We start from the raw sequence: 14,500 nt of genomic DNA on the forward strand, positions 1-14,500 counted from the left end.
CACTCACCATCAGCTGGTCTGTCATCTCAACCACCTTGTCCACTGTGTGCAGCTCCCGGAGGGCCTGCTGAGCCCGGCTGCTGCTCCCCACAGCTGAAGCCTGCTGAAAGTTGGTCTGAATGGCATCCATGAGGAAATTGAGCATGTCTAACACGAGAGGAGCGAAGGAGAAATTGGCCTGAGAAAAATCCAAATACACAAGTGAAAAAAAAAAAAAGAGACAGAAAAATAATGGGTCATACTCATCACCACAATCTTGCTAGTAACTACCCACAGAATCCAGAACCCACTTTCCTCACTTCAGTTTGATATTCTAGCCCTCATCTCACTCTCTCCAATAACACTGGATTTGATTCCAGTCAATACGCTATTGTGCTACTAACCTAGAGCAATCTTCCTAAACCAGGGATCCCACGTCGATATCCTACTTGGATAGGTGCTTGAACGCACCCACCATGTATAATTATATGGTGGGTATAATTATACCCACCATGTATAATTAGTTAACTTCTCCCCAATGCATCTAGAATGCCTCTAGTGAAAACTGAGAAAATAATCGCTCAAATCATTTTCTGTATTCTGTGCTTCAGATGAGAAAGCCTGACCAAGAAAGTGTGTTCTAGAGTGTTACATAACTAAAATTTACCCTCCCACAAAATTCCCAAACACTCCTCAGTCATAAATTCTTCCTTATGAAGTAGTGACTGACAACACACACTATTCATATTCCACTGGAAATCAGTAAATTTAGAGAGAGGAGAAAACAACCCCACGCCCACTAGTGGAGTCGTAAGGAGAGCCTGGTACACTGATCGCTCATGGACCAGCTGGCCAGGCTCTGTGCTCTGGCCCCCGTGCTGGACGCCACCGGAGCCCACCTGGTTCTGCAGCTCCTCCCGGCAGCCCTCCACTGTGCGGCACAGGCTGCTCTTCTTGGGCTTCTCTTCATCAGCAACCTTTCCGTCACTGATGGTGACTTTGGCCTTGTCAGCCGGGGAGGTGCTGGTGTGGCGCACGAGACTCTCTGAAACTCTGGGTTCACTCTGAAATGCTGACTCCTTCATGGTGGAGCTCATGCCGCTGCTGGGAGTTCGCTTCACTAGAGCCTAGGGACAGAAAACGTCAGAGGCCCCAAGTCTTGCCACAAGCATAGATGAAATACTGCCTAAGATGTTGAAGGAAAATCTGACCCAAAGGAGACACTGGCTAACCATTTAAAGATTATCCAAAAGCCTGAATTCTGATCTTCATTGTATTCACCTAATGTCTGGTACTTTACCCACTCAGAGCAATAGGTCTTGAAATTGTGGAGGGGGTCTTTGAAAAAACTGCAAGATCTCTAAGGACATTGATCTCTAAGTGAAGTGCATGGGCCATGACTATATAGCTAATCAATGACAACCAGAACTTAGTCCTAGACCCAGGCCACCATGAAGGTGATATGGGAATTTCCCAGTTTGGCTTAAGCATTTGTGTCACAAGTCACCCTTTATAGCCGAGAGAATGTTCCAATCTCTCACCAGACAGCTGCCATCTTCCTTGGCTCCACAGTCACAGAAGAAGGATCCATACTTGGCATAGGAAATCTCATGATCCTTGTGGCACACCTTGGCACATACTGTACACACACCCACCCCATCAACCATTTTGCAGGTGTGACAGTGGTACCTACGAAGAATGAGAACCAGTCAATGAGCCCAGAAGCCCCAACAATCAAGGCCCAGCAAACCCTCACCTGAAACGAAAAACTTCTCTTACCAATGCTGGTTCATGAATTCTTTCTGAGTGATGGTAAAAGTGCACAATTTATTGCAAAGAGAATCTTCATCCTTCAAAGATAATGAATAGTTTTAATCAGAAATATATCCTTCTACACAGGGACCCATAAAAACACACCCTACGGAGAGTAAACCACTGACTCATAAATGACCAGTAGAAACCTACTCCAACTGGAGATAGCTTGCAGGCTATAAATATGCTGCAATTTCAGGTGAGACCTTAAGGTTTTGTGGCTAAGAAAAAAATAAATCTTATGCTTTCTCTACAAGGAAGCTCACACCATCCCCATGAAGACTCATCTTTGAAACTCCATTTTGGATGCAAAAACCAAGGAACTGTATGACAAGTGCCTCTAGATGGAGGAAGGCATCTGTTTATTAAACAGTCCTTCCCCTAGGAGATTAGAGCCCTACAGCTTGCTCTGCAGGCCTGGAAAGTCAGTCTGGCATTAGTCATGTAAGCTGTGAGAAAGCAACAAGGGCTGGGAAGAGTTCTGAAGCTCCCAGGGGCTAGAGGGAGGGCCAAAGGACTGTTAGTGTGAGCTCTGCAAGTGCCGATCAGCCATGACCATGGTGGTTACTTTACTTACTGAATCCTCAGCCTGGGAGTCTTCCTCTTCCACTGCCAGCTCCTCCACCCAGTCTGAGTCCACTTCAATGGCCCGCTCTTCCCCATCCACTGAGAGGTGACTTGGGCCTTGACCGTTACTCTGGCTCAAGGCATTGGTGACATCAGCCAAGTAAGACATAACATGGCAGGTACACTCCAGGACTACCACATGCTGTAAGAGAAGACCACCACACCACGGAAACCTCAGTTCTCCATATTCGGTTATTATGTAAACTGTGTTTTCTCAAGCTTTTTCCAATAAAGCTCAATATCAAAGGAATAGTATAAAAGCAGAGAAGAAAAACAACATGTTTTAATTATATATTTCCTCAGCTCGTAGCACTATGACTACATGTAGTTGGTCAATAAACTGTACTGAATCAGTGTGATTCATTCTTTCTTAAGCACAAAGACAACTCTTTAAAAAATTTTATAAAATGAAGTACGATGGAAATCAAGAAAAAAAAGTTAAAATGGAGACAAAAATCATTCAAGAAAAAAACAGACTGATACAAAGAACAGACTGGTGGTGCCAGAGGCAGTGGGTAGGAGGGTGGGCGAAATGGGTGATGGGGGTCAAAAGGTACAAACTTCCAGTTATAAAATAAGTAAGTCATGGGGATGTAATGTCCAACATAGTGACTAGAGTTAATAAATACTATTGTATGCATATCTGAAAGTTATGAAGAGAGTAGGTCTTAAAAGTCCTCATTGCAAGAAAAAACAAATTTTGTTAACTACGTATGGTGATGTATTAACTAGACTTACTGTGATCATTCTGCAATAAAAACAAATATCAAATCATTATGTTGTACATCTGAAACTAATATAATATTCTATGTCAATTACACCTCAAGAAAAAAGAAAAAAAGCTATATTAAAAGTATGAATAAGCTCTCATTGGCTTTTTTCCTGCTGTTACCATTTTTTTTAACCATTAGTGGAAGATATTTAAATTACTGGGTTTTTAATTAATGCAGTAGGGGAGGAATAGCTTCAGAGATCAAGGGAAAATTTTTCCAGCATATCACTGCAGATAGTTCGTGCTTGCCTAAAAAAACCCAAAAGTCTGGCATCAAAGCCTCAGATTTCTAAGTTCCTTCACTCTGCACTGTTAACAGTTCAGTGTGGAAAGGATAAAGATCAGCAAGAAAGCAGGGAGAGATGAATGGTGCTGTGGTGGGTCAGAGGCCAGTTATCTGCTCTTAGCCACTATGTCAAGTTCATGGGTTGGGTGGGGGAAGAAAATGCCTGAATGCAAGATTTCTGCCAGTTTCCACCCTTTTTCTCAGCACAGTGACCTGAACTTTCAGGTAAAGTAAACAATTCTAGCATCTGGACTGGAGCTGAGGAGGGAGACCGTAACTCCGTATAACACTCAGAGCACACAGTTCCAATGCAGGAGCAGGGGACAATTTTCCAGAGCATGCCAATACCTAAAAATAGCAGGAATTCACTGTTTTAAGAAGGACTCTGTTGGATGTCTGCTTACCAGAATATTTCCTTCCTATCACTTCTTGCCACCGAGAAGAGGCCTAAGGGCATGCAGTTAGCAATTACACACTTCCAGGCCTTTGAGATTATAGGCCTTATCCTCTGTAGGCTAGCCAGGGACAGAAACCAACAGGAAGGAGACTTCTACCTGGCCACAAAGATAAGAATCACCACTCCCTGACTGCCGTCACTCCTCACTTGTCTTACCTTTCCATGCATTACACTGGCATTCAGTTTTTCGACCACATTCTTCTGTGACAGGTATTTCTTGCTGTCCCAAAGGAAAAAAAAGGAGGGGGGGACACACAAAATCATCTAAGGAATCAAAGAAGGGAAGCATCTTCACATATCTCACATCAATTTGTGGACACTGTGAACCAAAGGCATTCTTAGAAAATTATGTGGGTAATCAGAAGTTGGGGGCTCTGTTCCTATCAGTGGCAGGTGGTACACTTTCCCCAAGACTTCTCCCAGGAATAATGAACAGAAAATCCTACTAATAAAATAATGAAGATTAAATCTAAACTGAACAGTTACTGGCTACTCCCTCAACCCCCAATAAAAAAGCAGAGATTCAAATTTCTTTTATACTCACTCTGAGCTACAGAAAATAGCCTGTAATTAATTATCCCCCTTTTCTCTAAGAGCAATGTTGTAACATACAGATGCATTCCTCCAATTTCACCCTCTTACCATCTACTCAGCCAGTCCACAGCAGCATTATGAAGCTGAAGATGGCCAGCACCTTGACCTGCACTGGCCAGGGTAGCCATCACAACCATGAGTTCAGGGAAACCAGTCCCATCACCATTGGCCAGCATCTCTGTTGCCATGGGGATCAGGGTGCCCAACAGCACAGCACACACACCTTCCCCGACTTGGCTGATAGAAAAGAAATAGGAAGTTGGTAAGTAATCAACAGGAATCTGACTGTACACTTCTAAATTTATAAGAGTTAATTAAGGAGTTTAAATTTAAACATTAAATGCATGACCATACACAGTAAGCCCAATTGTGGACTTGGGCTACTAAAGCACAAAACATTCATCCCCGTTACAACTGACATGCCAAGTCACTGCAAAAGTTTTTCCATGGGAAAAATCAAGAAAAGCCACTAGATTCCTTGAGTCTACTGAGAGGGAGCTATGAAATCACTGAAAATGTTCACAACTGATTCCTGAAAGAAAGACAGCGGCATGATCTCACCTTACTTCTGGGGCCGTTAGAACATGTGAAATAAATGCAGGTGCCCTACCTGTTTTCCCGAACAATGTACGTGGTCAACAACTGTAGAAGCTGCCTGTTCTCCTGGATCACATCCAGCTGATCAGAATCTTTGGGGGGCGATGCAGTCATGCGGGTGAGCCAGGCCTGGAGACGCACAGGCTCCACGCAAGCCAGCTGTGCCAGGGAACCACAGAGATGCAGAAGGCTCGGGTTAGGGCTCTTCTCAGCTGGAGACAGACCGAGAGGCGAAAGTCAGTGAAGGAGGGCAGGGGGAAAGGAAGGAAGGCGCAGACTGTGAGCCTGGAAAGGGGGAAAGGCTCCAAGGAAGTTTTCGACTTCCTTCCAAACTATCTCTGAGGGATTCTCTCCACATGTTAGCATTTTCATGCCATAGTTATACTTGGGCAGAAGATAGGCACAGTCATTAGCTGGACATCAAAGTTCCCTTAAGAAGATTACTAAAAGCTGTCACTCACTCAGCTGGAAGAGTTTGGTGAAGAATTTCAAAACTCGGTTACAGAATTTAGCAGAGAGGTTCTCATTGGCTGTTGCCATCATGACCTGCACAAGTTCTCCACTGAAAGGCAAGAGGGTAAAAATGGAAGAATCACATTAAGCTTCACATAAAATTAGGCATCCGTTTCTATTTCTTCACAATCTCATCCCCTCTAGGGGAACTGGTCATTTGTGAGTCAACAATGCCAGGTGTTCATGAAATCAACCCCCTCCACCAATAACCTCAAGGAGTCAGCAGTTAACTGAAGTCCTCCCAGAGGTACAAACACCTAAGCAGGCTTTTGACTTCCCTGAGAAAGAACACCCAAGTCAACAAAGACAGGTCCCTACTTCCAGGAGATATTCAAAAATGTTCACTGAGGAGAACAAAATATAGCTCACCTGTCAGAGAAAAATTCCTCCATAGCTTTACGAGCCTGACTGCTTTCCAGTTGCTTTTCCAAATATTGGAGACATTCTTCTAAGATGGATTCATCCAGTCCACTGAAAATCCAAAAGAAAAATTAACTACCAGAAACAAGGGCTGTTTCAATGTCCTGCTAATCCTGACCTTTAAAAATCCAAAGTCTGTTTACGGCTACACCTTTTGAGGGCAATATTCAATTCTGTTTTGTCAAAGCTTAGCATAAACCCTGGCATACAGTAGGTGCTCAATAAATTTTTGAGGAATTAAACTGAAATAAAATTTTAAAATTCCTAAAATCTGAGATAACTGATGTAGTCGATGGCTAAGAGTTCCAAGAATCACTGCTGTTATTTCAAACTGTTAGAAAGAGGAAGGAAGGGAGGGAAACACTGAAGGGCGGAGGGGGGACGAAAGAGAAGTGGGGAGGGAGAGAAAAAGAAAAGGCAGCCCCTGATGAAAACCTGGATTCCCCAACAACAAAAAGGCAGGAAATCCCAATACCTGGAACCCTTTATCTGTACAGTTCTCAGTGGGATAAAAGTGTAACTTATTCACCTGTTCTGTAAGACTCTCCTACATCAACATGGCCTATACTATCAAGGTCAAACAACGCTATGAGACCGCCTAATTCCACAGAACACCTATCTCAGAAGCATGGTTACAACAATATTAGAAATTTTATCATGCTCCTTTGTACACTTCATCACATCTAGTACAGCACGTTTATTCCTAAGAATTAATTACAAAAGAAGATTCCAAGTAACCTTTCACGCGTGTCCACAAGAACACAAAACGCACACAAGTATAGAACTTTCTGTTAAAAAGCACAATCATAATCTATTAATTAACAACATAAAGAAGCTAGTGTTGGTACATTTCATTGATGGTAGCAGGAGGTCACAGGAACCGGAGGCTTCTCCCCAATCAGGCTCACCTATTGGGATCTGCATGATTAGCCAGAATGTTGTAACAGCCAGTGATTAGTTTCTCATAAACGCGAGCCAAGAACTCATCAGACTCTGCAGGGCCCAAGATGCGCTCCAGAGAGTTGCTACTGATCTCAGCGACACTCTCAGTGCTCGACTCCAGAAGAAGGGGAAGCAGGGTCCGAATTACCTGTGGCGGGTTCATCTCATCGGACCAACTTCAGCAAAGAAAACAGAACCAAATTAGTGAATATACTCCTCTCAAAAGCTGCGAGGGGAGGAGAGGGCAATCTACTCATTTACTGAGAAGGGCTTTTTTCCTTTGATAGTTGTTTTTTACATAGGTATAATCATGCAACTTCATGGTCTCCTTTCTCATTATCATATCAGAAGTTAAAATCATTTCCATATGAAAAGTTCACTTATTAAGATGTTAAATTAATACTATAAGATGTATTTTATAATATTTAGAAAAGAAAATTAACTGAAACCTAAACTAGTAACCCTCCCAGACAACCTTTCTAGAAGAATTCCCAGGACTCTGGATCACTTTTAAGGCAATGAGATATAGGACTTTACCCGTGACCTATGTACAGGAAAACAAAATAGTCCCTCCACTGGCCTGCCCTTAGTCTCCACGATGGCAGCATCTAACTTCCGCAACGAATCTGGAGAAGCACGACTTCAAATACATCATTGTCACCTTGAAACTTAAACCCAGAGTACCTCCAAATCACAATATGGTTTAAAACCAGCATGCCTTTTCTGAAACATACTACACAGAAGGAGGGGGGAGGTACTCGGCTGCCCTTCACATCTAAGCCAAAAATCATTCTAGGTAAACGTTCATACTCTAAGGCAACAGGCTCTCTCTGCTATAGCAGGCAAAAAAAGTATTATTATGCAGTTATTAAAATTCTCATTGTCTTCCCTTAGCTGTGACAGAATACAGGAGTAGAGAGCACTTAGGGCTACGTAAAAGGTACTCACACTATAAGATCTCCAGTCAACCTGACCAGTGAGAGGAGGGTGTGCTTCAGCGAAGCAGCCAGGGGCAGACTCTGGCCACAAAGAGTCCCCAGGTGAGCGGCCTGCACAGCACTGATGTAACTCTCAGAAGGGATGGTGTCATTGGCAAAGGCATTGCGCTGAAAGGAGGCAAAGCAGACATCAACAGATAGACCATCTATCTCCCAGGACCAAATTCTTACGTGAGAAAAAATAAACCATGATGACATAACCGAAGACCCCATTGAGATTTACAGACAATGACTCTATTCAGTATACACTCTTATTCATCCTGGGAAGGAAAGTGGGGTGGAGTAAAGGAAACAGTTAACAAATTTTAATTAGCACAAAGTCGAGTTAAAATTTAAAAGTTAAAGTTAAGCTAAGGGCTTCCGTAGTGGCGCAGTGGTTGAGAGTCCGCCTGCAGATGCAGGGGAGACGGGTTCGTGCCCCGGTCCGGGAAGATCCCACATGCCATGGAGCAGCTGGGCCCGTGAGCCATGGCCGCTGAGCCTGCACGTCCGGAGCCTGTGCTCCGGGAGAGGCCACAACAGTGGGAGGCCCGCGAACCGCAAAAAAAAAAAAAAAAAAGTTAAGCTAAAATTTAGTTAGTACATAGTTAAGATACCCAATACCACTTTTCAAATAATTAGAATGTATTATATTTAACATTAAAACTATGTTTGTTTGCCTCTAGTAACTGAGAAAGATCTGGATTTTACAATGCATCTGGGTCCACATTACAAATATCTTAATTATCCTTGCACTATAGCTCTGGGTGATGTAAACAGAGGTCACGATTACAAAGCAGGGATAACTAGATTATAACACTTGGCTTTTCCAAAGAACTGTAATAACGCAATAATCTGTTAATAGAGGTAATCTGAGTAGAGCACACAGAAAGATCAAAGAAACTAACAGAGGACTCAACAGCCTTCCAAAAGCCTAGAGAACTTAAAAGCTACCCATAAAATTATGTATGACAAAAGGAGCAGGCTCTTGACATATAACCTAAAAAGGAAAGGAAACGGTTAACATTTACTGAGAACTCATGTCACAGATAATGTGCTAAGCACTTTACATTTAATATCCTTAATCTTTACATCCCAGTATTTAGCAGATGAAGAAACTGAGGCTCCTAGTAGTTGACCCTGAAGTACCACAGGGGTTAGGGGTGCTGACTGTGCAGTCAAAAATCCATTTACAACTTCATAGTCAGCCCCCCATATGCGCAGTTCCACAGCCACAGATTCAACCAACCACAGATCATTTAGTACTGCAGTCCATATTTAGTGAAAAAATCATGTGTAAGTGGACCCATGCTGTTCAACCCTGTATTGTTCAAGGGTCCACTGTAATAAAGCAGTTATTCTATAACCCAGTAACAGACTTCTTATTCTTAGCAAATGATCATATGAGTACCATTTGAGTAATTCAAGGCCTTGATTATTGATTCAGCCATAGCAAGTACTACTGCAGCATATTAAGATCTCTTGGTAGCTAGTTTAAGCCTAAAGAGTAAGAAGAGAACACAGAAACAGAACAGTGCTCCTAATTTCTACTCCTGGGAACAGACAGACGCTCACCCAGGATCCAATGTTTGGAAACTCATTGGTGTTGATGTTGTTCCAGGATTCACACACAGCCTGCACCGAAGATGGTAAATTCTGAACCAGTGTTGGACCTGGAGGAGACAGAAAGGACAAGGAGTCATCGTAAGAGAGAAAGAATGACACGCAGCATTTTAAAAGCCAAGCCCAAATGCAGAGAGAAACACACCACAGCCCGGGCTGTCAAAATAATTACTAAGATAGCTTAGATGGATATTTATTTCAGTAGCAGCACTATGTCCAAGAACTTGCTAATTGCTTAACAGCTAACAATCTCAATTGTAAGGTTTTCATTTCCCATTGTATTCACTTTCTAACCTTGCAAGTAAAGAAGACAACTGAATAAAAGATGCAAAGTGAGAGCAAGTCACTACAAGTCACTATTAAACATCTAGACCTTCTATGAATAGGTATCACTTTGATCTCTTTTCTACTTAACACAAATCTTGAGGGCAGGGATCATAAATGCACATTAAGAACAGTATTCAAAGAAGTAATGGAATTAAATTTCTAAAAGTGAGAATATCTGAACATTAAAACGGTCCCTGAAGCTTGAAATTCAGGAATACACAAATGCCTGTAAATTTTAAAGGGTAACTATTGCACTTAACTCCAATCCTGCTCAAGTCCTTTTGATTCCCCAACCTAAATTTCGATTAGATCATTCCGAACACAAGGAAGAAGTTCTCCCAAGCACTAAGCGGTAGCTTGCTAGTTTTCCTAATCTCTATAAATGAAAAGAACAAAGGTCTTTGCCAACAGCGAAATAGCCTAATGCCTTGGAATCAAGTTATCTTGGTTTGGATCCCAGCTCTGCCACTTGCAAGATGTAGGATTTGGGCAAATAACTTCTCTAAGCCTCAATTTCCTAATGAGTAATGGGGGATAATAACAAAACTTACCTAATAAGGTTACTGTGAAGATCAAAACAGATAAACCTATGTCAATGCTTGACACTCAGAAAGATTCCAATAAATGATAAATGCAGTAGACAGGTAGAAAGGGAGAAAAATAGCACTACTAGTCATACTAGTGTTAACAGTCTTATTCAAAAGCACATTCACTTACCCAGAGTGTTCGCCTTGCACCTACTAGAGCCAATAGCCAAAACAGCAGCAAAGCCATGCAATTTCTCCTGGGAAGGTTTTTCAGTGGATCCCTCCTCATTAAAGTTCTGCAGCAAATAGGCTCTGGAGAAAAAAATAGGGGGTTATGTCAAAGCTGAAGGAATCTAGTGCCATTTTGGTTAGGAAAAACTAACCCTAGACAAATCGAAAAACCTTTATCTCAGTTGGGTCTCCTAAGAATTACAATGGGTAATTGTTTCCCAAAGAATATGCCATCCTCTGAAATGCTTACAAAACTCAATTTCCAGGACATATCTACCACACTCTTCCTGGCCTCAGAAGACTGGCAATGTATATATTAAAGGCTCTGAGAAGTATTATTTTTTCTTTTTTAAAAAAAGCACTTCCTAAACTTATTTGCCAGGAACATGTATTAACAGCTCAGTTTAGAAAGTCTTAGCCTGATGGGCCAGATTAGAGCCTAGACACTCTCAGAGGGCAGTGACTCGGTCAGCTTTGCTACCACTGTACCCCCGACACCTAGAAAAGTACTTGACATGTAGCAAACACTCTCACTTGTCATTCAAGTTTATTGCTCATATTCGTTCAAAAATTTTGCCTCAAGCAATAGTCCTCTGTCTACTGCAAAGCATTCACACTAAGACATTAGTTAAGTTTTACAACGATCTAAGTCCCTTTCACCATCAACGCCCCATAAAACAGGAACTGAACAGTGAAATCCTACAGGGACCAGATAAAGTAAATGAGCTTAAAGGGGCCCAGTGAGAATAGCTAACGAGAAGCAGCCAGTCCTTAGCTGCAGTTTGTCACTGTCAGGTGGGAAGACACGCCCAGTTTTGCCAGTTCTTCCAAAGGAAGAAAAACCAGAAATCTTGACTTGTGAATAAATTCCCGATTTTTATAAATGAATTCTAAAATATTTAAACATCATGCAGAATAAACAAAGCAAGTCTACAGGGTGTGTAATTTGCAATCTTTATTACAGAAAGGACTGGGTTTCAAAATACTCTCTAGGGGATTTCCCTGGTAGTGCAGTAGTTAAGACTCTGTGCTCCCAATGCAGGGGGCCCGGGTTCGATCCTGGTCAGGGAACTAGACCCCACATGCATGCTGCAACTAAGAGTTCGCACGCCACAACTAAGGAGCCCGCCTGCCGCAACTAAGACCTGGCGCAACCAAATAAATAAATGAATATTTTTTAAAAATACTCTCTAACTCATTAAGAAAATTTTTTCTCTACCTACATACCATGAAATTTAAAGAGCTTCATCTTAGTAAATAACAGAAATGATAGTGTTTGGAAAAATTACATTATCTTTCTTTGCACCCTACAAAAAAATGCTAGAAAATATTTAAGATGAAAGTAAACCACCCAAGCATCTGCATTCCCCCATCCCCGACATCTCTGGACAGGCAGCCCATCACACCTAGTGAATGATGCGTAGGTGTCAATGAGCTGCAGTGTGGCTGGAAGCAGGTTCTTGGTGATCTCAGATGACTTATGAGGATCGGTCTCGGCAGCCATCTTAGAAAAATGTTCATCCAGAGAGACCTGGACCTTCGAGATAGCAGCATCGAGGGTGTAGATGGACTGCAGACTGGGAACTTCATGGAGCTGCAAGATGGTGGTACAGTCGATGCTACAGAAGGACGAGATCTTTAAAAATACACAAGATATTAATTAGTTGTAGCAAAAAAAAACTGTGGCATAAGTCAAGTTCTATCATTATGGACCCCCAACTTCCATACCTGTCGAGCAAAGTATTCCTCTACAATTTCAACGTCGTATTTCACTGAGCTGCACTTGCTTGATGCCAGTTCTAGGAGAGAACCAGCATGTTCAGCCTTCATTCCCTGTTTGATAAGGTGGTCCTATTTACAGCAAGAAAAAAGTGTTCAGGAGATCAATACAGACAGTGTCTAAGGCTTTCATTAGCCTTAAATTTAAAAGTTCCTAGAATTAGAGTATGTTGGCTTTGAATACTCCATAGCAGCAAGCCTTGTGGTACCTTTATCCAGTTGACATAGGAGCTGATCCGGAGGCGGGAAGACCACCGCAGAGTGTGTAGGATGTCACATTCACTCATCTCTGGTGAGTTCATGGCCAGCTGGTTCATGTAAGTCTTTGATGGTGGCAAAATCCCTAGAATCCTCCAGAGTATCAGGAAGTAATATTGAAGGGCACAGGCCTCCTGAAAGAAGCAAAAAGAGCAATCACAGAGGTAGAAGCTTTTGGTATTGCCTCAACAGCTCCCTAACTGTAAGAATTGTTCCAAATTCAATTTTCAAAGCAGAACTGGGTGGAGTCCCAACCTTCAACTGAGATTTGGCTCTCAAGTCTGCTCACCAGGTCTTTCTAGAGAATACACCCAAAGCAGAAAATGGTAAAACGCACATTTTATATCTATATAAAACTTGTTTCATATTCTGCACATTTCACAGGCCAAGAAAGCAGTTCTGAGACAACTTTGGCTCCCCAGTAATTCACCAAGTAACTGAAAGAGAGCAAGACATTCTCCTCAGCACGCCCGCAATCAGCTGGCCCTTTCTGTGGCCTTAACTGCTGTTATGAGCTCTACAGGCACGAGACACATTCACAGGACCACAGGAAAAGCTCAAGTGTGAGGCTTTCAATATCATACAACAACCAGCATTCACAGGAGATACAGAACTTAGGAGACGCTTACTCTCAAAGTCACATTCTTCTAAGTGTTAGCAAAAAAATGCAAAAATGATAAAAAATTATCTCTAAGGTGAACATAACCACCCAAACTAGACAGAAATAATGAAGTATCTAGTCAGTTTTGCAAACATATATCCAATAAACTGCTAGATGCCAGAAGGAAATTTCTGGTAGACTGCTACCCAATCATCAAACATATCCCAAACTCTTCTTAATTAGCCCAGGTTTCCACGGTCTTACCAGGGCTGTTACATTCTTGTTTTCCTTTCTCCTGACTGTATCAAGCTGGGATCCAGCCGCCAGCAGGGATGTCAGTGCAATGTAGAGCTCATCATACTTGACAAGCTTGGAGTAAAGAACATCACATGCCTAATATCAAGAAAAAAAGACAATCGTTTTTTCTTATTTTTGAAATTTTTTTTTCCTACTACCCATACACTACCACTTAAACTCAGGATTGACAAAATAGCTCACTCCAAATATAGTTATTAATTTCTCATTGCAGCATGATTCCCACTTAGGGACCAACTCAGTTTATGGATTATTGTGAGCACACAAGTGCAGGCTTTAGAATGAGGCAACTATTTTGTCCATTAAAATAGCTGCATGTGAAAATGCTAAGAGATAGTCTTCAGGAATAATGTATCAGAGGTGTCAACCGCCAGGAAGGACATCCCCTACCGCCAAACTGGAGCCCAGTGAATAAATCTCAAAACCACACTTTCCTTTTAGAATAAACTCAAATCCTAATACAGACCAAATTCCCTCATTACAAAAAGTTAAGTCATTCCCTTTCCCCTGATAGACTCATTTTGGTGGAGAACACCTAACCAACATGTAAAATGGGATTTTTAAATTCCTGGTACCACAGAATCAAGTCGGTTCAAATCATCCTCTGAGGCTTCTGGCGGCAGGACACAGTAGAATCTGGGTTGCGGGACAGCATCTGAAAAGCAATGTGCTTACTGAAAGAATGGTTTCATTCTCAAGTCTAACAATATGAAACATAAAACTAAGAAAACACTTTGGACCAGGGTTTCCCAGCCTTGGCACTACACATTGGCGTTCTGGGCCAGATCATTCTCTGCTGTGGGAAACTGTCCTATGTTTAGCACCATCCTGCCTTCTATCCATTGATTGCCAGTAGCACCCTC

At 42.1% G+C, this 14,500-nt stretch overlaps 1 protein-coding gene across 9 annotated transcripts in view; it reads right to left on the reverse strand.

The window, feature by feature from the left end:
• UBR4 (ubiquitin protein ligase E3 component n-recognin 4) overlaps positions 1-14,500 on the reverse strand; it is a 126,738-nt gene that overhangs the window by 81,418 nt on the left and 30,820 nt on the right. For all 9 annotated transcript variants that reach the window (XM_067722231.1, XM_067722219.1, XM_067722199.1 and 6 more), the window contains exons 21-39: positions 14,213-14,292; positions 13,587-13,715; positions 12,673-12,855; positions 12,413-12,535; positions 12,091-12,320; positions 10,644-10,765; positions 9,552-9,649; positions 7,948-8,105; positions 6,966-7,175; positions 6,007-6,108; positions 5,586-5,686; positions 5,138-5,336; positions 4,576-4,764; positions 4,090-4,153; positions 2,369-2,560; positions 1,759-1,829; positions 1,521-1,668; positions 879-1,106; positions 8-178 (exon numbers count right to left, since the gene is read on the reverse strand). In XM_067722231.1, coding sequence (XP_067578332.1) covers positions 8-178; positions 879-1,106; positions 1,521-1,668; positions 1,759-1,829; positions 2,369-2,560; positions 4,090-4,153; positions 4,576-4,764; positions 5,138-5,336; positions 5,586-5,686; positions 6,007-6,108; positions 6,966-7,175; positions 7,948-8,105; positions 9,552-9,649; positions 10,644-10,765; positions 12,091-12,320; positions 12,413-12,535; positions 12,673-12,855; positions 13,587-13,715; positions 14,213-14,292 — 2,798 coding nt within the window. The remainder of the gene's footprint in view (positions 1-7; positions 179-878; positions 1,107-1,520; positions 1,669-1,758; positions 1,830-2,368; positions 2,561-4,089; positions 4,154-4,575; positions 4,765-5,137; positions 5,337-5,585; positions 5,687-6,006; positions 6,109-6,965; positions 7,176-7,947; positions 8,106-9,551; positions 9,650-10,643; positions 10,766-12,090; positions 12,321-12,412; positions 12,536-12,672; positions 12,856-13,586; positions 13,716-14,212; positions 14,293-14,500) is intronic.

Source organism: Pseudorca crassidens, chromosome 2 (assembly GCF_039906515.1).
Source record: "Pseudorca crassidens isolate mPseCra1 chromosome 2, mPseCra1.hap1, whole genome shotgun sequence".
In the NCBI taxonomy this organism is placed as follows: domain Eukaryota; kingdom Metazoa; phylum Chordata; class Mammalia; order Artiodactyla; family Delphinidae; genus Pseudorca; species Pseudorca crassidens.